The sequence below is a fragment of the Carlito syrichta genome, unplaced genomic scaffold (assembly GCF_000164805.1).
Source record: "Carlito syrichta isolate Samal-C Ts95f unplaced genomic scaffold, Tarsius_syrichta-2.0.1 Scaffold254036, whole genome shotgun sequence".
Lineage (NCBI taxonomy): Eukaryota > Metazoa > Chordata > Mammalia > Primates > Tarsiidae > Carlito > Carlito syrichta.
This window is the reverse complement of record NW_007198132.1, coordinates 28,406-56,337: the sequence shown is the minus strand read 5'-3', so window position 1 is coordinate 56,337 and position 27,932 is coordinate 28,406. Positions and strand designations below refer to the sequence as shown.

The 27,932-nt window shown below is 41.7% G+C and overlaps 1 protein-coding gene across 2 annotated transcripts; it reads right to left on the bottom strand.

Moving 5' to 3' along the window:
* Positions 1 to 1,295: 1,295 nt before the first annotated feature.
* Positions 1,296 to 25,156, bottom strand: PLA2G12B (phospholipase A2 group XIIB). Of its 2 annotated transcripts, none has more exons than XM_008052023.2 (4): positions 24,817 to 25,156; positions 11,230 to 11,318; positions 8,520 to 8,685; positions 1,296 to 2,256 (listed from the first exon to the last, which is right to left on the bottom strand). In XM_008052023.2, exons 1-4 carry the CDS (start codon positions 25,025 to 25,027, stop codon positions 2,135 to 2,137), a joined length of 588 nt encoding a protein of 195 aa, XP_008050214.1. In that variant the 5' UTR covers positions 25,028 to 25,156; the 3' UTR covers positions 1,296 to 2,134. The 2 variants fall into 2 exon arrangements, with proteins under 2 accessions (XP_008050214.1, XP_008050215.1); XM_008052024.2 differs by having other exon boundaries at positions 1,296 to 2,253.
* Between the last annotated feature and the right edge of the window lie 2,776 nt (positions 25,157 to 27,932).

The following is a 27,932-nucleotide window of genomic DNA, read 5'->3' as shown; positions in this document are numbered from 1 at the left end:
GCTTCTGCAACTGCTGCTAGCAGTATGTGAATGTCAAGTAATAAACCCCTCCCGGACATTCCTTTGCTTAGCCTGCCTGCTTGCTAAACCTAGCTTATCTGACATTCCACTCTGCTCATTTAGCAGCTCCCCCATCAATCACAGGTAGCTGAGCGGACCAGACCAATCCCAAGTGCCCCCGTACCCATTAGGAGAAATTAACCTATCATGTAAAAACAAGTTTAAAGTTCTTTCCCCTCCCTCTGTAATGATGTATAAAAACTGCTTGCCATGCTGGATCCGGGCTCTTGTCCCTGAAGCTGCTGCTTCGGGCGTGAGCCCAGACTCGAGCCTGAATAAAGACCCTTGTGTGTTTGCATCAGAGCTGGCTCTTTGTTAGTCTCTCGGATTCTGAAATTTGGGTTTTACAGTAATCTGTGCCTTCAAGCTTAGAAGACAATAGAAAAAAGTATAAAATTCTGCCATGTTCTGTTTTGTAGGTTCTTAATACATTTTATTGAGAGAAATATAAACCACAAAGATAAATTTTGTGTGAAGTACAACTTTTTTTTTTTTGAGACAGTGTCTCACTCTGTCGACCCAGCTGGAGTACAGTGGCCCAGTCATGGTTCACTGCAGCCTCAACCTCCTGGGCTCAAGTAATCCTTCCCATCTCAGCTTCTCCACCTCCGGTAGCTGGGACTATAGGTGTGACCACCAAGCCCAGCTAATTTTTTCATTATCTTTTTGTAGAGACAGGTTCTCATTATGTTGCCCAGGCTGATCTCAAACTCCTGGGCTCAAACAATTCTCCCACCTCGGCCTCCCAAAGTGCTGGGATTATAGGCGTGAGCCACCATGCTGGGCCAAATCCAATTTTTTAATATGCCAATTAACTTTATGGCTTTACATAAGATAAGAAAAAGTTTTTCTTCTTTTTCTTTCTAAAAGAAATGCCAAAAGGAAAGGAAAGGACAAAGTGATTAGATCAGAGGTCAGCCATTTTTTTCTGCAAAAGGCCACATGGCAAATATTTTAGGCTTCCTGGGCCATAACAGTCTTTGTCACTACTCAGCTGTGTTTTTTGTTGTGCAAACACAGCCACAGAGAATACGCAAACAAATACGAACCTGGCTGTCCAATAAAACCATACAAAAACAGGCCCACGGGACTTAGTTGGCCAGTTCCTGGTCTAGATGAATGGCCCCCAGCCCTCGCTGTGCACCAGAATCACCTGGAGAGCATTTTTACCATACCAGTGCATATAGTACGCATGCGCCACCTCCAGAGAGTCTTTGCTGCCCTCTTTTAACTGGTCCTCAGGTATTCCAAGCCATAGTCAGGGCTGAGAACCACAGCTAGGGCAGGGCCATCTGTCTCTCACTCCCCACAGGCTGCAGGGACTTTTCCCAGCTGTCTCCGTCAGTAGCACTTAACCAAGTGCATCTCAGATCTTAGCCTGACGCTAGCACCACGTGGTAACCGGGAATACCAACAGGGGTAAGTCACCTGAGGAAAAAATGAAACCTCAGAGACCTAATTCCATCTGACCTTCACTTCCACTGGCCTTAATCAGATAAGCCTCCGACCCTGTTTTTCTCTCTTTGGCATCAATGGAAATAATTGTTGTCATCAGTGGAACTTACCAGGTTGGGTTCTGGTCTCTTCTAAGTAAAATGGAAACAGAGTGGTGATAATGGAACTCATTCATCTCTTTCCAAATTTTCTAAAAAGTACACTTTATTAAACATGAGACGCTTGCTGGCAACTGAAACACGGACCAGAGGGAAGTCACTGACTCCCAAATGGTCGGACTCCCCAAAATTTCACTTATGAGCATAATAATCAGGTCCAGGAATTGCCGGGTTTGCTTGTATTTTAGTCTTTAAGCTAAGAACTCGAGAATTTCCAGGCAAAGATGTCTTGGTTGAGGAGACCGGTGTTGAAGTGAAAGGTAGCCTTCAAATCACTCCTCGCCTTTTCTCCGTTTTCCTCAAAGGGTGGGACTCATGTCCCAGCTGTAGAACAATGTTTCCTTTCTCCTGCTTTGTGGTGTCCACACACCAAAGAAACAGTTTGAGAGAACTGTCATGCTGCCGTCTCTAAGGCTGACAGCTGTGGTGTCACTCAAAACCAGGAAGGAATCCCCTGTTCCTCATAACTCTTCTTTCTCCTCTTCCGCACAGATGCAAGCTGCCCGCTGACTATTCATAAAGGGTCGGCAGCCCAAGGTCCATACGGTATTGAACACAGTGTCAGCCAGAGAATCACAGGCTACTTGAAAAAGATTAAGAGAAATATAAAGGTTAACATTGAGTCATTTTGAAGAGGCCCCATATTTCCAAGGATGACGTGATACCCAATGGAAAGCAAAGCCAGTGATCCAAACGCAGAATGAGAAGGAAGAGCATACATTTCAGAGAAGCTTTTTCAGAAAAGCTCCCACCCAGCTCAGTAAAGCAGATTATACTTTGGGGTGCCCTCCTTTTTTGGGTCCCTGGTCAAAATGATGGTTAGCAACCAGAATCTCCCCAGACTACCATGCTCACTCCATGGAAGTTCTGCCATTTTTGCAGAATATAACACTGCGTTTTCTATACTTTCCCTCTTCAAATATGGGATGAAGTCAGTCATTCATCGACTGAAAAACATTTGTGTGTTGGATCTGCGCGTCAACTACTCTCTTAGGAGCCAGTGATACAGAGAAAAAAAGGAATCATCCCCAACTCAGGAATCTCATTGATGGTCAGGATAGACAGGTCACTAGAGGTTACCCTACACCATGATGAAATTAACCCCAAGGCAGTATGGGAGCCCACCGAAAGGGTCTCTATCCCTTTAGGGTAAGAGTTATTAGAAAAGATATCTCAGAGGAAATAAGATATCTAAGTTTAAACCTCAAGAATGATCAGGAAAATGAAGTACTGATACATGTTAAAACATGAATTGGCCGGGCTCGGTGGCTCAGCCTGTAATCCCAGCACTTTGGGAGGCCAAGGCAAGTGGATTGCCTGAGCCCGAGTGTTCGAGACCCGCCTGGGCAACTTGGCGAGACCTCATCTCTACAATAAATCAAAAAATTAGCCAGGCGTGGTAGCGCGTGCCTGTAGTTCCAGCTACTCGGAAGGCTGAGGCGGAAGGATCGCCGGAGCCCAGCAGGTCGAGGCTGTGGTGGCCGGGAGCGGCCGCTGCACTCCAGTCTGGGCGACAGAGTGAGACTCCGACTCAAAAAAAAAAAAAAAAAAAAAATTAAATAAATAAATAAATATAAAACATGAATTAATCTTGAAAACATTATGGTAAGCAAAAGAAGCCAGACACCAAAGGCCACATATTGTATAATGCAATTTATACGAAACGTCCAGAAAAGGCATATCCACTGAGACATAAGATTAGTGGTTTCCAGGAGTTGTTGTACCTGGGGAGGTGGAGGCAGACTCAGATTAGAAGCGACTGCCAATGAGTATGGGTTTCTTTTGGTGCTAGTGAAAATGTGATGGAATTAAATTGTGGTGATGGTTGCACAACTGTGAATAAACAACAAAAGAAAACATTGAATTGTACTTTAAAAAGGTGAATTTTGGCCATGCTCAGGGGCTAAACCTGTAATCCTAGCACTTTGGGAGGCCGAGGCAAGCGGATTGCCTGAGCCCGCGGGTTCGAGATCAGCCCGGACAATTTGGCAAGACCTCGTCTCTACAATAAATAAAAAATAGCTAGATGTGGTAGCGCCCACCTGTCATTCCAGCTACTTGGAAGGCTGAGGTAGAAGGATCACCGGTGCCCAGCAGGTCGATGCTGGGGTGGCCGTGAGTGTGCCACTGCACTCCAGCCTGGGCGACGGAGTGAGACTCCAACTCAAAAAAAAAAAAGATGAATTTCACAGTGTGTAAATGATATATCAGTTTTTCAAAGTTGGTTCATTGAAAAGATCAAAAACATTGACAAACTTTTAGCTAGACTGACCAAGAAAAAAAGAGAGAACTTAAATTACTAAATTTAGGAATGAAAGAGGGACATCACTACCAATCTTACAAGAATAAAGAGGATTATAGAGGAATACTATGAATAACTGCATGTCAAAAAAAAATTAAATAACAGATGAAATAGACAAATTTGTAGAAAGAAATAAACTGCTAAAACTGACTCAAGAAAATGTAAATGGATTATTAGTGTATGTAAATGGATTATTCGTGTATGTAAATACAATTACTAATCTAAGCTCTTGATTTAGTCATTTAAAACTTCCCCCAAAGAAACCCAATTCTACTTAGCTTCACTGGAGAATTTTACCAAATGCTTAAGGAAAAATTAATACCAATCATTTCTAAACTCTTCCAAAAATTTGGAGAGGAGGGATTGTTGCCCAACTCATTTTATGAGGTATTACTATGATACCAAAACCAGATTTTAAAATTTACTACAAAATGACAGTAATCAGACAATGTGGTAATGGCCTAGATCAATGGAATAGACTTGAGAGTCTAGAAATAAATCCTTACATTTATGGTCCAGTGATTTTTGACAAGAATGCAAGACAATTTAATGTGGGAAATAATAGACATCACAAGAATAGCAGAGTATACCAGTATCTATTACTAACATAGATGCCAAATACTCAGCAAAATACTAATAAACTGAATCCAGCAATATCTAAAAAAACTTTATAACCATGACCAAATGGAATTTATGCTTAAAATGCTAGGTTGGTTTAATATACTAAAAATCAATTAATATAATACACCCTATCAATAAAATAAAGGACAAATATCACAGGATTGTCTCAACAGATTGCAGGAAAAAATTTTTGAAAAAAATTAACACTTTTTAAATGATAAAAACACTCAACAAACCAGGAAAGGAGAAGAACTTCTACAGACTGATAAAGCCCTTCTAGAAAAAATCACAGCCAACAATCATGTTCAATAGTGAAAGACTGAATGCTTTCACTCTAAGATCAAGAACAAGACAAGAATGTTTACTCTCAACACTTCCATTCAATGTTGTACTGAAAGTTCTAACCAGGGCAATTAGGTAGGAGAAATAAAAGTCATCCAAACTGGAAAGGAAGATGATATGCAGATGACATTATCTTGTGGTTAGGAAAACCTATGGAATCCACAGAAAAATCTATTAGAACTAATAAATGATTTCAGCCTGGTTGTAAGATATAAGAAAATATACCAAAAAATCCATTTCTTTTATCTGTCCTATCTTCCTTTCTTTTCTTTCCTTCACTTTTTTTTTTCCTTTTTTGAAATAGGGTCTCACTCCATTACCCATGCTGAAATGTAGTGTGAGATCATAACTCACTGCAGCCTCAGACTTCAGGGCTCAAGGGATCTTTCAACCTCAGCCTCCCAAGTATCTGGGACTACAGACATGCACCACCACACCCAGTTAATTTTTTTATTTTTTGTAGCAATAAATTCTCCCTATGTTGCTCAGGCTGGTCTCAAACTCCTGGCATCAAATGATCCTCCTGCCTCAGCCTCCCAAAGTGCTGCGATTACAGGCATGAGCCTCAGTGCCCAGCTGAAAAAAATCAGTGGCATTTCTATGCATTATCAATTAATTATCTGAAAATAAAATTAAGAAAACAATTACATTTACAATAGCATCAAAAAGAATAAAATACTTAAGAATAAATTTAACAGAAGAAGCCCAAGACTTGTACTGTTTTAAGAAATTAAAGAACACTTAGGTAAATGGAAAGTCATTCACATAAACATAGTTTTCTTCAGATGACAATATCTTCAAATTGATCTATAGAGTCAACAAAAGCCCTATCAAAATTTCAGCTGCTGTTTCTTGCAGAAATTTACAACCTAATCCTAAAACTCGTATGTAAAGTCAAAGGATCCAGAATTTCCAAAACAGTCTTGACAAAGAAAATAGAAGTTTAAAGACACTTCTTTATTTTAAAATTTACTACAAAATGACAGTAATCAGACAGTGTGGTAATGGCATAGATCAATGAAATAGACTTGAGAGTCTAGAAATAAATCCTTACGTTTATGGTCCATTGATTTTTGACAAGAATGCAAGACAATTTAATGTGGGAAATAGTAGTCTTTTCAACAAATAGTGCCAGAACAACTGGATATCCATGTCGAAAAGAATGAAGTTGGACCCCTGTCTTATACCACACACAAATGTTAACTCAAAATAGATCATAGCGTAAATGTAAGAACTAAAATAATTAAACCCTTAGAAGAAAACATGAGTAAGCCATTGTAATTTGGGATTAGGTAAAGTCTTATTATATATGACACCAAAAGTGTAAGTGACAAAAGAAAAAAATAGATAAATTGGATTTAATCTAAACTTAAAACTTTTGTGCTGCAAATAATACCATCAAGGACGTGAAAAAAAAGGGAGAAAATATTTGCTAATTATATATCTGATAAAGGACTTGCATACAAATTATATAAAGTACTCTTACAACTCGATATTGAAATAACAAATAACCTAATCTAAAAGAAACAAAGAATATGAATAGATGTACCTCCCAACCACATATGCAATGGCCAATAAGCACAAAAAAAGATGCTCAAAATCATTCACTGTCGTGGAAATGCAAACCAAAACCACAGTGAGATACCCCTTCCCATGCACCAGGGTCTATAATCAAAAAGATAATAACAGGTGTTGGTGAACATGTGGAAACACCACTGGTGGGCATGTAAAAAAGTGCAGCTACTTTGGAAAACAGTTTGGCAGTTCTTCAAAAAGTTAAACATGGAATTACCATTTAACCCAGCTATTCCTCTCCTAAATATAGGTATACCAGAGAGTAATGAAAACATGTCTCCCACAAAAACCTGTGCATAAATGTTTATAGCAGCATTATTCATACTAGCCCAAAGGTGAAAATAACCCAAAAGTCTATCAGTAGTAGAATAAATAAAGAAAATATCTTATAGTCATACAATGGAAAGTTATTCAGCAATAAAGGGAATGAACTGTGCAATGCAACATGGATAAACCTTGCTAGAGAGGGAAGCCAGTCACAAAAGACCACGTATTATATGACTCCGTTTACCTGAAATGTCCAGAACAGGCAAATCTATAGAGGTAGAAAGTAGACGAGTAGTTGCCTTGAGCTGGGCAGGGGGAGTTTGGAAAGCAACTGCTAATGACTAAGGGGTTCTTTTTGGAGTGATGAAAATGTTCTAAAATTGATGGTGGGCTTGACTGCATAACTAACTCTGTGATCATTAAGCCATTTAAATGGGTGAAGTGTATTGTACGTGAATTATAACAATAAGTGTTTCAACATCAAGAAACTTTGAATGATTAGAATGTTCCAAGCAGAGGGAACTGCAGGGACAGAAAGGTCTGGGCCATCCACCCACATAGTTTAGCATGGCGGGAGTCAAGAGAGAAATCAGGAATACCCAAGGTGACGCTGGAGAGGTCAGCTAGGACTGAATCAGAGAGGGCCATGTATGCCATGCTGAGGAGTCTGGATTGACGCCTTAAGGAGGAAGAATCTATTGAATGACTCAAGTGGGGAGTGCAGATGACCAGATTTGTGTGATAAAAATATGTCTGGTCCCAATGGGGAGAATAGTTTGGATGGGACACAGAGATTGGATTAATTTGCAGTAACCCGGCAAGTGAGATCTGAGAGATTTTTTAGGAGAAACAATCAGTAGGATATTACTTGGAGGAAGTAACTTGACCTGACCCCAGATTAGCAGCAGCCACTTTTTCGCCCTTTGTGGAAACAGAATAGAATGACATTCCCTTTCATGGGTCCAATGAATTATTCATATATTGGAGCCCTCACACCTTCGTTTCAGGACTGCACTCTAGACATTGATCTATGAACAAGATCCAAGATTCTTTCTACTGCTGACACTCTCTGTGGCAAAGGGCCAGCTCTTTATAAGCCTGAATTTCAACCTTTACCATCTAAAAATATAACATGCTAATACCTGGCTATAATGTTCTGGCTTCAGAAGCTGAGAGATTAAAAACTTTTCCTAAGGCAAATTGGGAAAAAGAAATGACAGAGTCAGGGCTTGAAACTGGGTAGCAAAGCAGTTGGATAAAATAATTATCCTCAAGTATACATAGGCCTTTACACACAAAAAGAGGTTTTTTGTTTTTGCTTTTTTAATTCCTTCCCTGACTGAAAACAAAATAAGAAAAAAAGGCCTTAAGCCAAACCAAGTGGTCTTATACAGAATAACTCCAGGTGTGGAAAATAATTTAACAGTGGAATGGATAGCCCAAGCCAGTTGGGCAACTCTTTCTCCAGTCTTCAAGTCTAGGTTTTTATTTCTCTGGGAAGGTTCTGGTGTGGTCTTTTCCATCAGGAGTGGCGCCAGCAGCCCATGGGCAGGACAGCAAGAACTTTAGTGAAGGAGTGCCCAGAATCTTCTTTCACCCTCTTCATCAGTCACAACGTTGCATAAAGAACATCCAGTGAGCTTCCCCGATCTCTTTGAGTCAAGGGACCCTGGCTACACCTCTGTGTGAAAACAGGAACAGAACTCCCTGCTCACAGGCCATGCCCTGAAGATACCTACCTTCCACGTTGGAGACAAAGCCCAGACTCCGCTTAAGGTCAGAGCAGATCGAGTGGAGACACCATCGGAATTTTGCATCGCAGCGATATTTGTTGGCACCACAGATGTCATAACAGACATCCAGCTGGTTGCAGCACTTGGTCATTGCTGGAATGCCCAAGCCCATCTGGGGAAGAATGAAGAAAGGAAAAAGAAAGGGGAAAAAAACGCCACGTTTAGACGAAAGACCTTAAGCAACCCTACCCACCTTGTTATTAACTGGCCACTTCTCACATTTCTGTGACATATTCAGATCAGTTCAGAAACACCACTGACTCAGTAGAATACATCAGACTGAGAGTCACAGGATGCTACATTTTCCTTATGTGGCTATTCATTTAATAAGCAACTTTGGCCCATTTTCACCTTTTTTTTTCTTAGAGAGGGCCATGTATGCCATACTGAGGAGTCTGGATTGAATCCTTAAGGAGGAAGAATCTATTTTAGTAATTTTCAAATCTGCAGGCTGCTACAGTGATGAAAAGAGACCAGAAGGTTATTCAAGAGGGTAGAGCAAAAGACTTCCAAATTTAACCGAAACTTAAGTTAACATTTCCATATGAGATTTTGTTTGAACAAAGGATTTCAAGGCTAAGAAGTACAAAAAAATTCAGTCTCAGTTCATCAAGAGATCACCAGTATCCCATACAGCACTGCTTTAAGGGTGTGTGATGTGTCTGGATATGTCGGGGAGGGTGTGGGATGCAGAACTCAACAGTCCCTGGCCCACAGGGATGATGGGCAAACCACAACATCACACACACAGGTGGGTTCTGTAATACAGATACATGTTTGAAAGGATTTTCTTTCTCCTGTGTCCAGTCACACAGTGATGATATGGACAAGGCTGAACACACAGCTGCTCAGGTGGTGCAGTGTACAAGGGCACCATGACTGAGGGGCACCCACCTCAAGACATCATAGATTCATAGATTTATGTATTTATTAAGAACAATATCCAGGCCGGGCTCAGTGGCTCAGCCTGTAATCCCAGCGCTTTGGGAGGCCGAGGTGAGTGGATTGCCTGAGCCTGAGGGTTCGAGACCCGCCTGGGCAACTTGACGAGACCTCATCTCTACAACAAATCAAAAATTAGCCAGGCATGGTAGCGCGCGCCTGTAGTTCCAGCTACCGGAAGGCTGAGGCGGAAGGATCGCCGGAACCCAGCAGGTCGAGGCTGTGGTGGCCGGGAGCGGTCACTGAACTCCAGTCTGGGTGACAGAGTGAGACTCCGACTCAAAAACAAACAAACAAACAATATCCAGCAACCAATCAAGTTTCTTCTTCTAGCAAAATAAATATATTAAGATCCATTTCTGCCAGATGAAAGAAAGTCATCTTGAGGAAAGGGGATCTTATTACAATTTGCACGAAAATGCCACATAGGTGAGTGGCATTTAAGTTAGAAGGATAAACATTATGCTGCATAGAATATTATTGCAACAGCCCCGCGTGGTGGCTCAGCCTGTAACCCCACACCTTTTTTTTCTTTCTTTTTTTTTTGAGTTGGAGTCTCACTCTGTTGCCCAGCCTGAAATGCAGTGGCATGCTTACGGCCACCCCATCGTCAACCTGCTGGGCTCAGGTGATCCTTCCACCTCAGCCTTCCAAGTAGCCGGAACTACAGGAGTGCACTACCACACCTGGTTAATTTTTGATTTATCGTAGAAACAAGGTTTTGCCGAGTTGCCCGGGCTGGTCTGGAACCCGCAGGCTCAGGCAATCCACTCACCTCGGCCTCCCAAAGTGCTGGGATTATAGGCTGAGCCACTGAGCCCAGCTGAAGTTTAGCCTTACTAAAACAATTCACAATCATGGCTTTGATATAAAATCTCTCTATATACATTTTACATGAAACTTCTTTTCTAAAGTGAAAAAGGTAGGCGGGGTGTGGTGACTCACATCAGTAATCCTAGCACTCTGGGAAGCCAAAGTGAGAGGATTGTCTGAGCCCAGAAGTTCGAGGCCAGCCTAGGCAACATACCAAGACGTACTTGGGAAGCTGAGGCAGAAGGATTGCCTGAGCCCAGAAAGTCGAGGATGTGATCATGTCACTGCCTGGGTGATAGAGTGAGACCCTGAATCAAAAAATAAAATAAAATAAAGTGAAAAAGATAAAAGGGCTTACTAAGAAGTTTTAAAATAAGTTAATTCACTACTTGTTTTAAGGGGAAGCCAACTGAGAAAAGGTCAGTGTGCTGAGCATAAAGCACTGGTGTGTGGGCGTTAGCAGATGTCTATGGTGTCAGTACTCCAAACATGGTTGGTTTGATGATATCAGCGTGAAGTCATGATGACATAACAGCACTCACTGACCAGCACCCGGCAGCTCCAGCACACCATTGGAATGGTTCATAATTTAAATAAGTCAAACATCAGCTCTGTTTCAAATTAAGTCATGTTTTGGGAGCCTAAGTTTCTACTAATGTTGCAGTGGCGATTTCAGAGTGCTGAGCTACTACCAAGGGCTTCTCTGAGGGACAGCTGCTTCTGAGAAAAGGAAATCAGATTATCTTCTTTGAAAATTATCTCCCTTCCTCTTTCTTCAATTAAAATGCCTAATTATATTGTTCAACTAGATTCCATAAATGGTCACTTCCATCAGTGATAGTGCTCGAATTACCCTTAGTTAAGACCAGTCAACCAAGAAGGTAACGTTGGCAGTACATACACTTTCTGGTACCTTGAGACCCAGGAAATAGGAGCTGCAGCCATTGGGTTCCTGGGGCTTGTAGCCGGGTCTGGGCATTGGTGCCTTTCCTAGCAGGAAGAAGAAAGGAAAGGAGCCAGAAGAGATAATTAGAAATCAAGCATTTGGGAACATTCATCAAATGAAATTCATCAAATGAAAATTTTCTAAGAACATATTTCATTTTTTTTTTTAAACCCACTGTTCCTCACATCCCAATTAGGTGATAATGATGTCATAAAAGAATAATAACCTTGAGACCTGTTTGTCATTTTTCTCCTAATCTCAAAGAATTCCATGAGTATTTATTTATTTACTAAGCATTCTAACATTTCTTACCTGCGTGATGTTGAAGATAAGGGCCATGGCAAAACCAAACTAAAACTCAAGGTTCCTTAATCCTCCAGCCATTGTAAGACCACACGCCACACACCGAAAAGCAAAATATTACTAGACCATCCCCTTAAGGAAATGGAATTGTAGCAGTACTATAGAAGTGTGTAAGATTAGCCTGAAAGAAGTTTAGCACGATTCCATAAATGTAGACAAAGTACTACTGAGCAAAGAGCAAAGAGAACACTCTGAAGCAATATTTAGGCATTTGTATCATAGAACTAAGCAAAAACAATCTGAAAAGCTTTGAATTTCTTGGTTTTATGATCTTGCAAATGTCAGTTGTATCAATGGCAGTTGTATCAATGGCAGTCATCACAGGTAAAACTAACCTTGGCCTGAGATAACCTCGAGATAGTCAACTGCATGGAGTGTTTTATCCCATTAACCTGACCAAAAAGATGAGACTAAGAGGCTGCATGATTGTACCCCATATCTTAAAAAAAAAACAAAACAGAGGTTGCATGATTTGCCCATTGAAAGGACATAACAAGGAGTCAATATAGCCAGAGCAGCCCTGTTAACACTGCCTAATTGTCATGTCTTTCTTACAGTTCACTTAACTTACCCTCTAATCACGAGCCAAGGACAGAACCAGTTTCTCAGAGGTAGCTATTGATAATTACTTTACAATGCCCTCCCAGCTTGTTTTGTACTAATTAGCTTTTCTATTACAAGTAGTTGCCTTCACCCATAAGACCCAAGTTAACCGAATCAGCCCTTCGTGACTTTCATGATACAGACAGACCCCATTACCACGGCAGTAATCATGTGACAAACCAACTGTCCGCTGTCCATCACCTGACATCAGTATCTGCGTTTACCTGTCCCATTCATGATGGTGTGGAGCAAACCAATCACCTTAAAGACCTTAAAGACCTTCTCTCCATCAAAGGAAAAGTTTAAAAGGATTCAACGTCAAGCAGACAGCCACCATTTCCTTGCTAAGCTATGGTCTGGCCACGTGTCCTTTGAGCTTTGGCCCCCTTCCGCCTTGGGGAGGTGAATCTCAATCTCTCTCCCCTCATTTGCCATTGCCTTGCTAAGTTATGATCTAGCCACCTGTTCTTTGAGTGCTGGCCAGGACATGTTTTCTTAAGTTTTGGCCACTTCCCCTACCTTGGGGAGGTGAATCTCCTCTCTCTCTCTCTCATTTTCTTTCTAAATAAACTATATTTTCTAATCTAACTTCTGTGCAAGATTGCACACACACCCCATCAGGTCTAACCTAACTTTTTAGAGGCCCTACTGGGATCTTTAACATAACACCCACCATCAACAAGTGGGGGAAATAAGATATAAAGTTAGATTTCTGGTTTGTCGCCAAAGCCCATGTTCCTTCACACTTCTGTCTCTTTATAGGAGATACAAGTCCCAGCATAAGCCTGAGGGAATGTGTTTAACAATAACTAATCCCAAAGTGAGACACATAGCAGTTCTTTTTTATTTATTTCCTTCAATCTTCTCCTACCATGTATTTATTTTTGATTACTTTGTATTATGAGGTATTTCAAAACTGATGAAAAATCAGAGGAAAAAACACCCCTGTACCCACTGCACAAACACAGTAAATGTTGACATTTACCAAACTTGCTATAAATATTTTTCCTATTTAATTAAATGTAGTTCAAGAACAGGATCGGGTATAGGGTTAGGTGCAGTTGAAGCCCCTTTACACCCCATCTTTCTGTTTTTATTTTGGATACTAAGTTTATATTTTAAAGCCCTTCTTTAGACCAGGCACAGTGGCTCACGCCTATAATCCCAGCACTTTGGGAGGTCGTGACAAGAGGATTGTCTGAGTTCAGGAGTTCATGACCAGCCTGGGCAACATCTTGACAATAAATAAAAAAATTAGCCAGACGTGGTGGCACAGGCATATGGTTCCAGCTACTTGGAAGACTGGGGCAGAAGGATCACCTGAGCCCAGGAGGTCGAGGCTGTGGTGGCCATGAGCGTGCCACTGCACTCTAGCCTGGGTGACAGAGTGAGACTCCGACTCAAAAAAAAAAAAAAGTCCTTCTTCCTTATTATTCCTCAAAATTGTCTTGATTATCCTTGGACTTTTACTCTTGTATATGAATTCTAGAGTCAACTTAGTAAATTCTACAAGAAATAATATCAGAATGTTGATTGACAATCCATTGAATGTATAGTTTAAAGACAACTGTCTTTCTTAGGATACTCAGTCTTCCTAAACATGGGCATAGAATAATTCTCTATTTACTTAGGTCTTCCTGTATGTCCATCAATAGCGTGTTGCAACTTTCCCCATATATTATTATATCCCTTATATACTATATTATTCAGATTCTTAAACACGATAGAATATCTCACAAAAATCCAGAAGTGCTGAGCATGGTGGCTCACACCTGTAATCCCAGCACTTTGGGAGGCCAAGGCAGGGGGATTGCTTGAGCCCAGGAGTTCAAGACCAGCCTGGGCAACATGGTGAAACCTCGACTCTACAAAACAAACAAAGAAACAAATAAATAAATAAGCCAGGCATGGTGGTGCGTGCCTGTAGTCCCACCTACTCGGGAGGTTGAAGTGGAAGGATCACCCAAGCCCAGGAGATTGAGACAGTCGTGACCCGTGAACGTTGTGATCATGCCACTGCAGTCCAGCCTGGCTGACAAAGTGAGATCCTGACTCAAAAAAAAAAAAAAAAAATCCAGAAGTAAGGATCATGAGGCAGGTGTGGCAAATCTATACTTTTCTGGAACCCAGGTTGTCTGTGGCTTTCTGCTCTACCTGCCCTAGAGTGTGTAGCCGTGGCTCTCATGGTCCAAGATGTAGCATCGGCCAACACACCCTTATTATCCGCAGCTGGATGGAAAGAATTCGAGTCTAGAGCCTTCCATTAACAAACGCACTCCAGAATGTTACATGCATCACTTCCTCATACTTCCCTCTGGCCGGACCTTAATCCAGTGGCAACACCTAGTCTCAAAGGTGGGCTAAGAAATGAAGTAGGCAGCCATGAGCCCAGCTAAAAATTGGGAGGAGGAGGGCCTTCTTACTGAAGAAAAGGGAAAGAGTGGATATTGGAGGACAACAAGCTGTTTCTCCTACGTTATGTTTGGGTATTTGTTGCTGTGACACAACACATGATATGAGATCGTGGTCTGAGTTGGCCCCCGGGTAGGTACACTCTTGCGTATTGTCCCAGAATGGTCTGTGTGACCAAGAGAATACCGCAGAAGTGGTGGTGTTTCTCCCGAGATTTGGTTAGAAAAGACCGTGATTTCTGCCTTGGAAGCTCTCCCTCTCCCTCAGTCACTCTGGGGGAGGCTGTGTTGTGAACAGCCCCACAGAAAGGCCCATGGAGGAAAGAACAGAAGCCTCCTGCCAATAGCTGTGTGGATTTGACAGGCGATTCCAGCCCCAGTCAAATCTCAGAGATGGCAGCACCAGCGGGCAGCTTGACCTTAACCTTATGAAAACCTCTGAGCCAGAACCATCCAGCCAAGCCGCTCCGGGATTCCTAACCCTCAGAAACTGTGTGATAAATGTTTGCTATTGTTAGCCGCTAAGTTTTGGGATAACGTGTTACTCAACAATATATAGTTGTTGCAGTTGCCTTTATGACTTGGACCTCTTTCCATTACATTTTTTTCTATGTCAGCCTTATTTAGTTATAATTTACCTATCATACATCCACCCATTTAATGTGTACAGTTCGATGGTTTAGCATATTCAAAGAGTCACGCAACCATGGCCACAATCTAATCTTAGAACGTTTTTTTATCATCTCAGAAAGAAACCCCATACCTGTTAGCAATCACTTCTCATCTCCTCGTCCCTAGCCTGGGCACCCCCTTAACATGAATTAGATCATACAACATGTGGCTTCTTGTGTCGAGTTTTTCTCACTTACAGAATTTTTCAGGGTTCATCTATGTTATAGTATGTATTCATATTTAAGTTCTTTTTATTGCCAGAAAATGATTCATTGAAGATATGCACACTTAGTGTATCCAGTCATCTGTTGATGGACATTTGGATTGCTTCCACTTTGGGGCTATTATGAATAATACAGCTACAAATATTTGTATACAGGCTTTTGTGAGGACACTAATTTCTTCCTAAAAATGGAATTTCTGAGTCATAGGGTAATTTTTCTTAACAATCTAAGGAACTGCCACACTGTTTTCTAAAGCTACTGCACCATTTTGCATGCCCACCAGCACTGTATGAGGGCTCCAATTTCTCCACATCCTCACTAACACTTTTTATTTTCTGTCATTTTTATTATAGCCAGCCTAGTGAGTGTGAAGTGGTGTTTCATGTTAGTTTTGCTTTGTATTTCTTTAATGATTAATTATGTTGAGCATCTTTTCACCTACTTATTGGCCCTTCATATATTTTCTTTGGAAAAACGTCTTTTTTTTTTTTTTTTTTTTTGAGTCGGGGTCTCACTCTGTTGCCCAGGCTGGAGTACAGTGGCATGATCACTGCTTACCACAGCCTCCAACTCCTGGGCTCAAGAGATCCTTCCACTTCCAACTCCCAAAGGGCTGGGATTACAGGTGTGAGCCACCACACCCGGCAGAAAAACGTCTGTTTAAACCTTCTACCTAGTCTATAATCAAATTATTTGTCTTCTTACTGTTGAATTGTAAAAGTTCTTTATTCTAGAAATAAGGGCCTTGCCAGATTTGCAAATATTTTCTCCCATTTAATGGGTTGTCTCTTCACTTTCTTGATGGCATATCTTTCTTTCTTTTTTCCTCAAAGGGAAATTCACATAACATTCACATAACCATCTTGAAGTGTGCAATTCAGTACATTCACAATGTTGTACGACCATTAGCTTCATCGAGTTCTGAAACATTTCATCACGTCCAAAGTAGACAGACGTCTAGCTCTCTTCTCACCAAGACACAAATCTCATCATGCGAGCCCCACGTCTCCCTCCCCCTAGCCACCGGCAAACACATCTGCTGCTTGTCTCTATATATTTACCTATCTGGATATTTCCAATAAATGGAATCATAAAATACAGAACATTTTGTGACTGCCTTCTTTCACTTAGCACAGTGTTTCCAGGGTTCATCGATGTTGTAGCATTCATCAGTGTGACTAAATAATGTTCTATTCTATGGATATACCCATTTGTTTATTCATTGTAAACAGTACTGCTATGAGCAACTGTGTACAAGCACTTGTCTGAATATCTGTTTTCATTTCTTTTAGCTATATACATAAGGAGCAAGATTGCTGGGTCACATGGTAATTCTATGTTTAACTTTTTGAGGAACTACAAAACTGCTATCCATATCAGTGGCACCATTCTACATTTCCACCAGCAATGCTCAAGTGTTCCAATTTCTCCACATCCTCACGGTTTCACTACAATGAATCTAGATGTGGATTATTTTTCCTTATCCTGCTTGGAACAATCTGAAGACTTGGATTTCTTTCACTCTTGAAAAATTTGTGCCACTATCTGAATATTTTCTTTTCTTTATTTTCTTTCATGTTTTTCTCCTGGGCCTCTTATTACTGAATGTTGAATCTTTTTTTATCCTGTCCTTCATGTATCTTAACTTTTCTTACATATTTTTTATCTTTTTCTCTCTTCTTTGTACTGAATTCTAGCTAGTTTCATCAAATCTATTTTCCATTTTACTAGTTCTCTCTAGATCATCTAATCTGCTATTTAACCCATCCACTGAACTTTTTTTCAATGAGTCTAATTTTAATTTCTTACAATTCAGTTTGGCTCTTCTTTTAAATATGCATATTCATTTTTCATTGAGTTCTGTTTTTCAAAATTTTGTTTTCTATTTCTTCTTTTATTTCTTTAATAATTTCAAATATTCTTGCTATATTATTTCATTATCTTCAGTCCTTGGGAAGCCATTTTTAATGTCTACTGATTCTCCTTCATGATGGATTATTTGTTCACATGGTGTGTCATTTTTCAGTAAGAGCTCATCTTTAGGCCGGGCTTGGTGGCTCAGTCTGTAATCCCAGCACTTTGGGAGGCCGAGGTGAGTGGATTGCCTGAGCCCGCGGGTTCGAGACCCGCCTGGGCGACTTGACGAGACCTCATCTCTACAATAAATAAAAAATTAGCCAGGCGTGGTGGCGTGCCTGTAGTTCCAGCTACTCGGAAGGCTGAGGTGGAAGGATCGCCGGAGCCCAGCAGGTCGAGGCTGCGGTGGCCAGGAGCGGCCATTGCACTCCAGTCTGGGCGACAGAGTGAGACTCCAACTCAACAACAACAAAAAAGAGCTCATCTTTAATAGGGCTTGCATTTCTGAGGGAATTTCCATGCCCTGGGTCACGTAACTACAGAATAGTTTTGTCATTTCTTTTGCTGTGGCTCTCAGAGTCTCAAGATATGCGACACACCAGTATTTATATTAATTGCTCAGCTGGGATGCTCACACCAGGCCATAAATTCAGATCCCTCACCTATGCTTGGGGTAGTGATTTTTTTAGTAAGCGTTCTTTATTTTACCTTCAGCCCCAGGTAGATGGAAAGGGTTCTTGCCACTTCCTTGGAACAATGTGTAGAGCTTTTCTAATTCCTTTTAAACAGATTAGGCAGCTCCTGAGACTCTAAGCTTTATGCGGGCTGGTCAGTTCCAGCTTCCAAATTCTTGCAGGTGAAGGTTACTTTTCCTCTCTTTGTATGGACATTAAGACCCCATTCCTCAGCCCCTGGAGTCTACAAATGTTCCAGAATAGAAACTCTGAGGGTCATGACAGCATCAGCTCACTACTCTGGTTTTTAGTTTCCTTTTCATTTCTGGAATTTGAGAATTTCCCTTTATTTCATTCTAGCTTGCATGCACACATGTACCCATGCACACACACATGTACCCATGCACACACACATGTATGCTAATGTTTTGTTTTCACCCAGAGTTCCTTGTTATTTGTAATGGAGAGGTATTATAACCTGTTGATGGAGTATGCAGGCTCACCAGTAATCTCTGCATTACTTTAAAAGTTCTTGAGAAATATGACTTACCATTGATACACTACACACTCGCACGTGTGTGTGTGTGTGTGTGTGTGTGTGTGTGTGTGTGTGTGTGTGTGTGTAGCATGAGAATGGGGGAATGGGTAGTGTGGATTTAAAAATATTAGTAATAAAAATTACACATATCAAAATAATCACACTGGGTCATATAATTAAATGTTTCTTGCACATAAGATTATGATTTTTTTCTTTTAGATTGCTTTTTTACAAATGTTCTACATATACTACCTTTGCAGATATCAGAAAAAATGTCAATGAAGAAACAAATGTCTAAGATTGTTTTGTTTTGTTTTGTTTTGTTTTGTTTTGTTTTGTTTGAGTTGAGGGTCTCACTCTGTCATTCAGGGTGGAGTGCAGTGGCATGATCACAGCTCACTGAAGCCTCAACCTCTTGAACTCAGGGGATCCTTTCACCCCAGCCTCTCAAGTAGCTAGGGCTACAGGCGTGTCACCACATTTAGCTAATTTTAAAAAATTTTTTGTAGAGGTGAGATCTCACTGTGTTGCCCAGGCTGGTCTCAAACTCCAGGGCTCAAGCAATCCTCCCCCCTCGGCCTCCCAAAGTGCTGGGATTATAGGCACAAGCCACCGTGCCAATGTCTAAATGTTTAAATTCGATAATGAGACATCCTTTTAATAACTTTGCTGAAAGGGGCATTTGCAGCAGATTTGGTGTGGTTTCCTGAGTTACCCTCTACCTTTTTTTGCACTTGAGAACTCCCAGAAGAGAAAATTCTGATATTCCAGCTGGAAAGATAATTAAATGGAACGAAATGGAATTCTAGTCTTCTGTTGATGAAAGTTATTTTTTTGTTTCATTTAATGTTTTATGTTAGCTGCAGAAATTCTGTTTAGAAATGAAGTTTGAAGTATAAGATCTAAGAAAAAATGGTGATGGCTTGAGTCTAGGCAGAAACACCAATCATTTGAGAATACCATATCCTCAAATTATAGTTTGAGTGGTTTACAGTGTGATGTTTCAAGCCAAGCATCAATAATGTGCCATTCTACAGATCCATTTCATTTTCTGGCTGGGTGTTTGTAGGAGTGGGAGGCTGACAACTTGATCCGGCAGTTCAGAGACTGACAAACGATGGCTCATGGTCAAGTCCAGCCCATGGCCTGCTTTGTATTATACAACCTGCCAGTAAAGATGGTTTTTATGTTTCTAAGTGGTTGGAAGGAAAAGTCAAAATAAGGATAATATTTTATTACCTGTGGAAATGATATGAAATTCAAATGTTTGAGTCCATAAAAAGTTGTACTGAAATACAGCCACACTCCCTTATTATGAATTTATTAGATATGGATGCTTTCAAGAAAAAACAGCAGGATATTGTCTAATCTTGATGTGAGGATGGTTTTCTAATCAAGACATAAAATTCAGGAGCCATAATGAAAGAAAACTGACAGATAGGATCATATAAAGCTTAAAACCTTCTGGATAAAGTGAAATACCACAAAACTCTTAAAAGAAAAACTAGCAGAAGATTGAGAAGAGTTACTGATGGAACCCAAGATTTCTACCCTTCAGTCACAGATACTGCCTCCTGGGCCTACCCTTTTTCTCTCTCAATTTTGTCACTGAAAAGAAAAGTAAAAAGTTCTGGGGGCAGAGGTGAGAGGATTGCCTGCACCCAGGGGTTTGAGACCAGCCTGAGCAACTTGGCGAGACCTCAACTCTATCAAAAAAATTACCCAAGCATGCTGGTGCACGCCTGTGGTTCCAGCTATTTGGAAGGTTGAGACAGAAGGATTGCCTGAGCCCAGCAGGTTGAAGCTGCAGTGACTGTGAGCATGCCACTGCACTCCAGCCTGGGCAAGAGAGTGAGACTCCAACTCAAAAAAAAAAAAAAGTTCTGGGGCTTTTTGTGCAGGTCAAGAGTTATGTCCTCCTAGGAGGTGTGTCCATTCTCTCCACTAGTGGTTCTACTAAAGGTGCTAGAAAGAACTCTGTATAGTTTATTTGAAATGTTTATCCTGTCTCCTTCCAGAAACACTCAGATTCAGCATGAAGAACACACTGAAGGAACAGAGCAGAACAGTGACAATTTAACTAAATAAAGCTAAATCTGTATTTCAGTTGCTAGGACAGATCGTTACTGCATGAGGTAGGGTGACCAACGTGTCCAGGTTTGCCTGAAAGTCCCGCATCTCAGCAGCCTCCACTTCTACCCTTAGTCCCCAGCAAACTGGGAGGCTGGTCACCCGAGCACAAGAACAATCTATTTTCCTCTAAGCCAGTGACTGTTTTCTTTCTTTTTTTTTTTTTTGACTATGGATCCCCTTGAGAATCTGATGAAGATGATGAGTTCTTTCCTTAGGAAAATATTCAAACTTACAGGTTCATAAAATTTTGTTCAAAGATTTCAGACAGATAAAAGTTTTCTCTAAAAAAAAAAAGAGTTATATTTTAAAAACACTTTTTTCTTGGAACTACACACAAGAAGAAATTCATTGCAAGGTCCTATTAATAAAGCATGGTGGTGTGGACGGTATCTTCAGTCATTATGGAAGCTGCTCCAGTTACCCAACCCCAGAGACCTTCGTAAGGCAGAGAACACTTAAATCATAGTTCATTAGGAGACTTCTTCCAGAACCTGAGAGGCTGTTGTCTAGCCACTGGTATTTCTGGGATTTTACAATTTTGTGTTGAAAGAGAACTGAAACAACACAAATGCAGTTAACCTGTTCACCAGACTGTCTTTCTCATATCATTTATAAAAGTAGTTTGGTACTTACCATGCTCTATACAGACCACTAATTCTTTATGTATATTATGTTTAATTCTCACAACAGACTCATAACATAGTATTATTAACTTTATATATATATATATATATACACACACACACATACACACACACACATATATATATACACATATATGTATATATATATGGAAACTAAGCTTGAGAGATTTGAGTAACTTGCCAGAAGTCACCAACAATGGGATGCACGCCCCAGATTCAAACCCGTGACTCTGATTTTTCCATTACTAGTGTTTCTCAAAGTCTGGTACAAGAACCACCTGTTAAAAGTGCAGTTCCAGCCGGGCTCGGTGGCTCAGCCTGTAATCCCGCGCCTTTGGGAGGCTGAGGTGAGTGGATTGCCTGAGCCCGCGGGTTTGAGACCCGCCTGGGCAGCGAGACCTCATCTCTACAATAAATCAAAAAAATCAGCCGAGCGTGGTAGCGCATGCCTGTAATTCCAGCTACTTGGAAGGCTGAGGCGAAAGGATCGCCGGAGCCCAGCAGGTCGAGGCTGCGGTGGCCCGGAGCGGCCACTGCACTCCAGTCTGGGCGACAGAGTGAGATTCCAACTCAAAAAAAAAAAAAAAGTGCAGTTCCAGGGTCCTACTACAGACCAGACCTGCTGAATTAGAATCTCTCAGGAGGGAGGGGGGAATCTGTATTTTTAGAAAGATTCCTGGACAACCTCTTTCAGGTCCCCTCCCGCTGTGGGAGTTTTTCTTTCTTCTCAATAAATTCCACTTTCTAGAAAAAAAAAAAGATTCTCAAGGGAATCTTGTTTGCATTGGTGCAGACTCCTTAATGCCAGCTGTGCTATATATGCCATTGACACATGCGGGATCTCGACATATCTGTAGCCCAGTCATTTAACAAGCACAGACATTGTGTGTTGACATGAGAACAGATTACTTGAGGAATAAGAAGCATGGAACACATGCCTGACATGCTATTGTGGGCTACCAGAATAAACATACCTCGTCCTGTCTGAATCATTAACTTATGGGCTGAAGTAGTTAAGAATGATGTCATAGAAGGGTGCTCCTTCACCTCGGCTGTGCTTTGTAATCAACCAGAAAATGTTAAAATACTGATGCCTCGGTCCAACCCACAGATATTCTGATTTAATTAGTTTGATGTCAAGAGTTTTTAAAGCCCCCCAGGTGATGACTGTGTAGCCAAGTTAGAGCACTACTGTTTTCAATAGTGGTAAGTACCCATCAAAAGTAATTTTTTTTAAATTGTAGATTGTTGCTAAATGGTTCCTACTGGCAAAAGATTTCAGTCTTTAAATCAACGTCTTTAAATCAACCTGCATCAGGAACTCTTACCAATCAGAAGCACTAGGGTTGGGCCTAGCAATCTACAGAGGGTGCCAAAAAATGTATACATTTTTTAAGAAAGGAAAAAACTGTATTAAAATTGTAATAGTATATACCGATAACAAAAGGTGAAGACAAGTCACATTTGACTTCTGCAATTACACATTGCTACCGTAATTCAATTCAACTGCAAAACATAATACATAGGTGACACCTCTTAAAATGTATATACTTTGGGGGGGCACCCCTGAATTTAAACAAGGCCTCCAGGGGCTTCACTGCATAGGTGAGTTTCAGAGCCACTACCCTAAAGAGAGAAGAGGAGCATCGTGTACAAGAGTGACCTCATGGTTCTAAGGTAACAAGACTTAGCCGCCCGCTTTCCTATTTTTACAAGGCCCCTCCTTGAACAGGTTGCTTTGCACAAAGCAAGAGGCGTTATTTGCCTTCCCGTTATTGCTCTGTTGACTGTTCCCATCCCCCACCAGTTGCTGCTGACCACGACCCTGTCCTGCAACGTAAGGAAAATTTGCTAAAATCTTTTAATGCTACTTTGCTAGAGAAGGAAGAGGGTTTTGTTTTTGATTTCCTAAAAACGTCCTGCTGTTATCTGTTTGCTAAGCCACAGATATTAGTCTTGTGTTGCTTCTAGGACAGAAAACGTCGATGTTGATTCCAGTGCCCAAAGGAAGTTAACCCCTTTCTTGTTCCATCAATGCAAACTAGGAGAACATAATCCGGTGACAAGGCCTCCGCATCTGTGCATCTCTCCTTGCACATACATGGTCTAGGGGTCTTGGTGGGTCCTAATAGACCAGGATTTTTACCTTGTGAAATTTTCACAGAAAAGATTCACGTCTTTTTTTCTTTTTTCTTTCTTTAAACCATATCCCTATCTATGCTGCAAAACTGTGGGTTCTGGGAGCAATGATTAACCATTATCTCCTAGTCATTCTTAGTGTATAAGGAAGAGATTTCCCTTCTCAAAGATAAAAAGGGAGAGACAGACTTACGGGGTGAGTCCAGCAAGAATGAATTTTTTGTCTCTCTTTCAAGCTGTTTTATCTGCTGAGTGTTTGGAGATCATATTTCTCAGGTGTGTTTTCCTGCAAGGCTCAACTGACTCACCATTGTCATCTCCAAGCCCAAGATGAGACATTTGGTAAACTAAGCCATAAAACGAATGCTACATAAGATCGTGTATGCTTTGGAAGACATTTTCATCCACATTTGAAATTACACCATGCCCCCTCGAGGCCCAGGGCTCGGCATTCTGCTCCCATTACATCACCAGTGCTGAGGGAAGGAAGGACGTGCACCTGGCACTGCACTCTGGCAGCCAGGCAGGGCATATACCTCCTGGCTACCGAATACCTACTTTCCTGCTCAGGCGAGGTGGGTTAAGTGCTCCTGTCAGATAACAAGTCTACATCTGGTGCCAGGCCTGGGGGGGTGCTCCTTGGATCCCTGGTGGGTTGTGAGCCTTTCCACCCCACAGCAGGCCTGCCATGGCTGACAGGCAGCAGTGCAGCGACAGCCCCCTTGGGAGAGTTGGGCAACTTGATGCCTGTCAGAGACTACAAAGCTGGGGGGAAGGAGGTAGGGGGAAAGGGGAATTTGTTTCCAGACTGAACATAGAGCAACTGAGAAATCTGTTTCACTCCCTGGCAGAACTGTCTCTGAATGTTCAGCTTTGGTTTTCATCCCGAGGAACTCCTCCCAGGGACCCCTCACACTCTTTCTCCCCACCCTCTGTTGCCTTTTCTTGAATAACTGCCTCACAACAAACTGATTAAAATGGCCCCAGGGAAGGTTTCTCTCATACAATACAGGAAGCTCAGCGAAAATTGAGTTTCAGATGAATAACCTATCAGGATATGTATATCCCAAATATTTCCCTGGACATACTGACACTAACAAATTATTTGTCATTTATTTGGAGCTTGATTTCACTTGGGTGTCCTACATTTTTATTTGCTAAATCCGGTAACCCACTCTAAGACGTAGATAACAGGAAAAAGTGCATGATGGCTTGTGACCCAGCTAGGGCTACTGACAGGCTCACCAGAGATCGCTTTTACAGGAAGAGAAACCACGCACTCACCATATCGGCACCTGTACTGACAGACTCCGTTCTTCCCTCCCAGCAGCTCCAGGAAGGAATCGAAGTAGCTGTTGACGGATTCAAAGCTGCCTCGGATGTGCCGAAGGCCCCAGTCTGAATAGGACTCTTCTGCATCAGGGCTGGTGTCACTCTGAGCCCGGCCACCCTCCAGGCTGAGCCACAAAATCAAGAAGCCAGTGGCCAGCTTCATCCTGCAGCTAGATGGGCACTGAGTTCTCTCCTCAAACCCCAGCCAGTGTCCCAGAAGTCCACGTACAAACCCTCCCCACCCCTGATGGCAGGCAGGACTGGGAAAGGGATTATTGGGAACACTCAATCTGTGTGTGTTCCCCAGAGGTGGACTTTAAACATAGCTATGGAGGTTGGGATGAGATCAGGGCAATTAGACAGAGGGCAAAGGTTAGGCAGTGGGAGGGCCAGAGAGAGAACACTCCAAAGTGGATTCTGCGAGCCTGGAGGAGGGAGATGTTGACCAACTCCGAGGACGCAGGAGCAGTGGAGCCCTTGGAATTCTACCCCTGCCAGTTTGTTAATCTATTGATCAGTTACCAGTGGGCTCTTCAGGGCCAGCCTCTTGACACAAGAGCTTGTCCCAAGGTCCTCGCCACACCCTTCAGGCAGTTACCCACACACAGTCTCTAGGGAGAGTCAGGAGGATATGTAAAGGGCCCAGGAAAACCCCAGTGATGGGGGCAAACAGTGCGGCTTTTACCAATCAATGGTCAGGATATTGTCAGTGTCCTCTATGTGTGCATTTAGCAGAGTTCAGATTTGAGACCCCAACTTCTGCTTTGATGCTTACTTCAGGCTCATAAATCCTCTAATCAGGCTGAGATCCTAAATGTAGCAACCTGAGTGCAGGACCTTTTGCTTCTATTTACAGTAGTATTTTTCTTTTTACTCAACAGTATTAGATAAAAGATGATAAATCTAGAGATGGTCCAAGGACAGTTCTGGGGACACTCAACTCTCCTGATGATGTTTCTCTTTTGAGTTACTTAATAGTCAGGGAGTAACTGGGCACGGTGGCTCACACCTGTAATCCCAGCACTTTGGAAGGCCAAGGAAGGAGGATTGCTTGAGCCTGGGAGTCCAAGACCAGCCTAGGCAATACAGAGAGATCTTATTTCTACCAAAAAAAAAAAAAAAAAATTTGCTAGGCATGGTGGTGAACATCTGTATTACCAGCTTTGAAGCTGAGGCAGAAGGATCACCTGAGCCTAGGAGGTCGAGGCTGTAGTGAGCCATAATCATGCCACTTTACTCCAGCCTGGGAGAAAGAGTGAAACCCTGACTCAAAAAAAAAAAAAAAAAAAAAATCAGAGGGTTTACCAAATAGAAAGCCTATTTGAGATTTTAAGCTTTTAAGATTGTTGAATGAAGTCTAGGGCTTTGGCATCACTTTTAGTTTATACTTTGCGCTTAGTCATAAGAAGAAATACCATCTACAGAATCACTAGTCTATAAACATGATAACTTTATGGTCCTGATGAATCATTTAGCTTCTTTCTCAAATGTCTGGAAAGGCCCATGGAAAATAAATCAATTAAATTTCTTCATTTTAAATAAGAAATGTGTTTGGCCAAAGACGCAGACTCCAAGAAGGGTCATGGTTAAAAGTTGTTCATATTAACAAGAACAATGCCATCCAGTGTTTTAAAGCACTTGTACTTTTTCAAACCACTTTCATGCACACACACACGCAAGTATGCACATCAGGCCCGGCGTGGCGGCTCATGCCTATAATCCCAGCATTTTGGGAGGCGGAAGTGAGAGGATTTCCTGAGCCTGGGTGTTCAAGACTGGCCTGAGCAACTTGTTGAGACCTCGTCTCTACAATAAATAAAAAAGTATCAAGGTGTGGTGGCATGCACCTGTAGTATCAGATACTTGGAAGATTGAGGCAGAAGGTTTGCCTGAGCCCACCTGGTCGAGGCTATGGTGGCTGTGAACATACCATTGCACTCAACCTGGTGTGACAGAGTGAGACTCTGACTCAAAAAAACAACAACAAAAAAAGGAATTCACATCTATTCTATGATGCAGGGTAAATATTCTATTTGAGAGGTAAGAAAACTGAGATACAGAGGTTAAATGACTTGGTCAAAGTTGAACAAGCTATCAGTGGTAAAACTGGGACCAAGGCCAGCTACATAATTTGTGAAGCCCAGTCAAAACAAAAATGCAGAGCTCCTTTCAAAAAGCAGGGGAAAAGCGCCATGAAAATACTAAATAGAAAGCCTTTTCCAGGTCAGGTGTGGTGGCTCATGCCTGTAATCCCAGCACTTTGGGAGGCCAGGGTGAGAGGATCACTTGAAGCCAAGAGTTTGAGACCAGCCTGGTCAACCTAGTGAGACCTCTGTCTCTACAAACAATTTTTTAAAAATTAGTTTGGCATGGCGGTGTGAGCCTGTAGTCCTAGCTACTTGGGAAGCTGAGGTGGGAGGATCACTTGAGCCCAGGAGTTCGAGGCTGTAGTGAGTTATGATCACATCACTGCACTTCAGCCAGGTGACAGAGCAAGACCTTGTCTCTAAAAAAGTAAAAAACAAATAATGAAAAATATAGAGAAAACTTTTTCCTTTAAAAATGTTTTATTATTTTTAAAATATAATGGGTAATAGTGATAAATGAGTAACAATATAAATATAAATTTAAAAATATTTTTGGTATCATAATTTTATTTTATTTATTCATTTTTTTCTTTTTGAGTTGGAGTCTCACTCTGTCACCCAGACTGGAGTGCAGTGGCCGCTTCGGCCACCGCAACCTCGACCTGCTGGGCTCCGGTGATCCTTCCGCCTCAGCCTTCCAAGTAGCTGGAATTACAGGTGCGCGCTACCACACCCGGCTGATTTTTGATTTTATTGTAGAGATGAGGTCTCGCTGCCCAGGCGGGTCTCGAACCTGCAGGCTCAGGCAATCCAATCACCTCAGCCTCCCAAAGGCACAGGATTACAGGCTGAGCCACCGAGCCCGGCTATAACCTAGATTTTCATGCAAACTCATTTTGCCAACAAGGAAGATGAAACCTTGTAAGGGTTAAATGACTCTGGTATACTTTTAACATCTCACCATGTTTCTTTGCTATGACT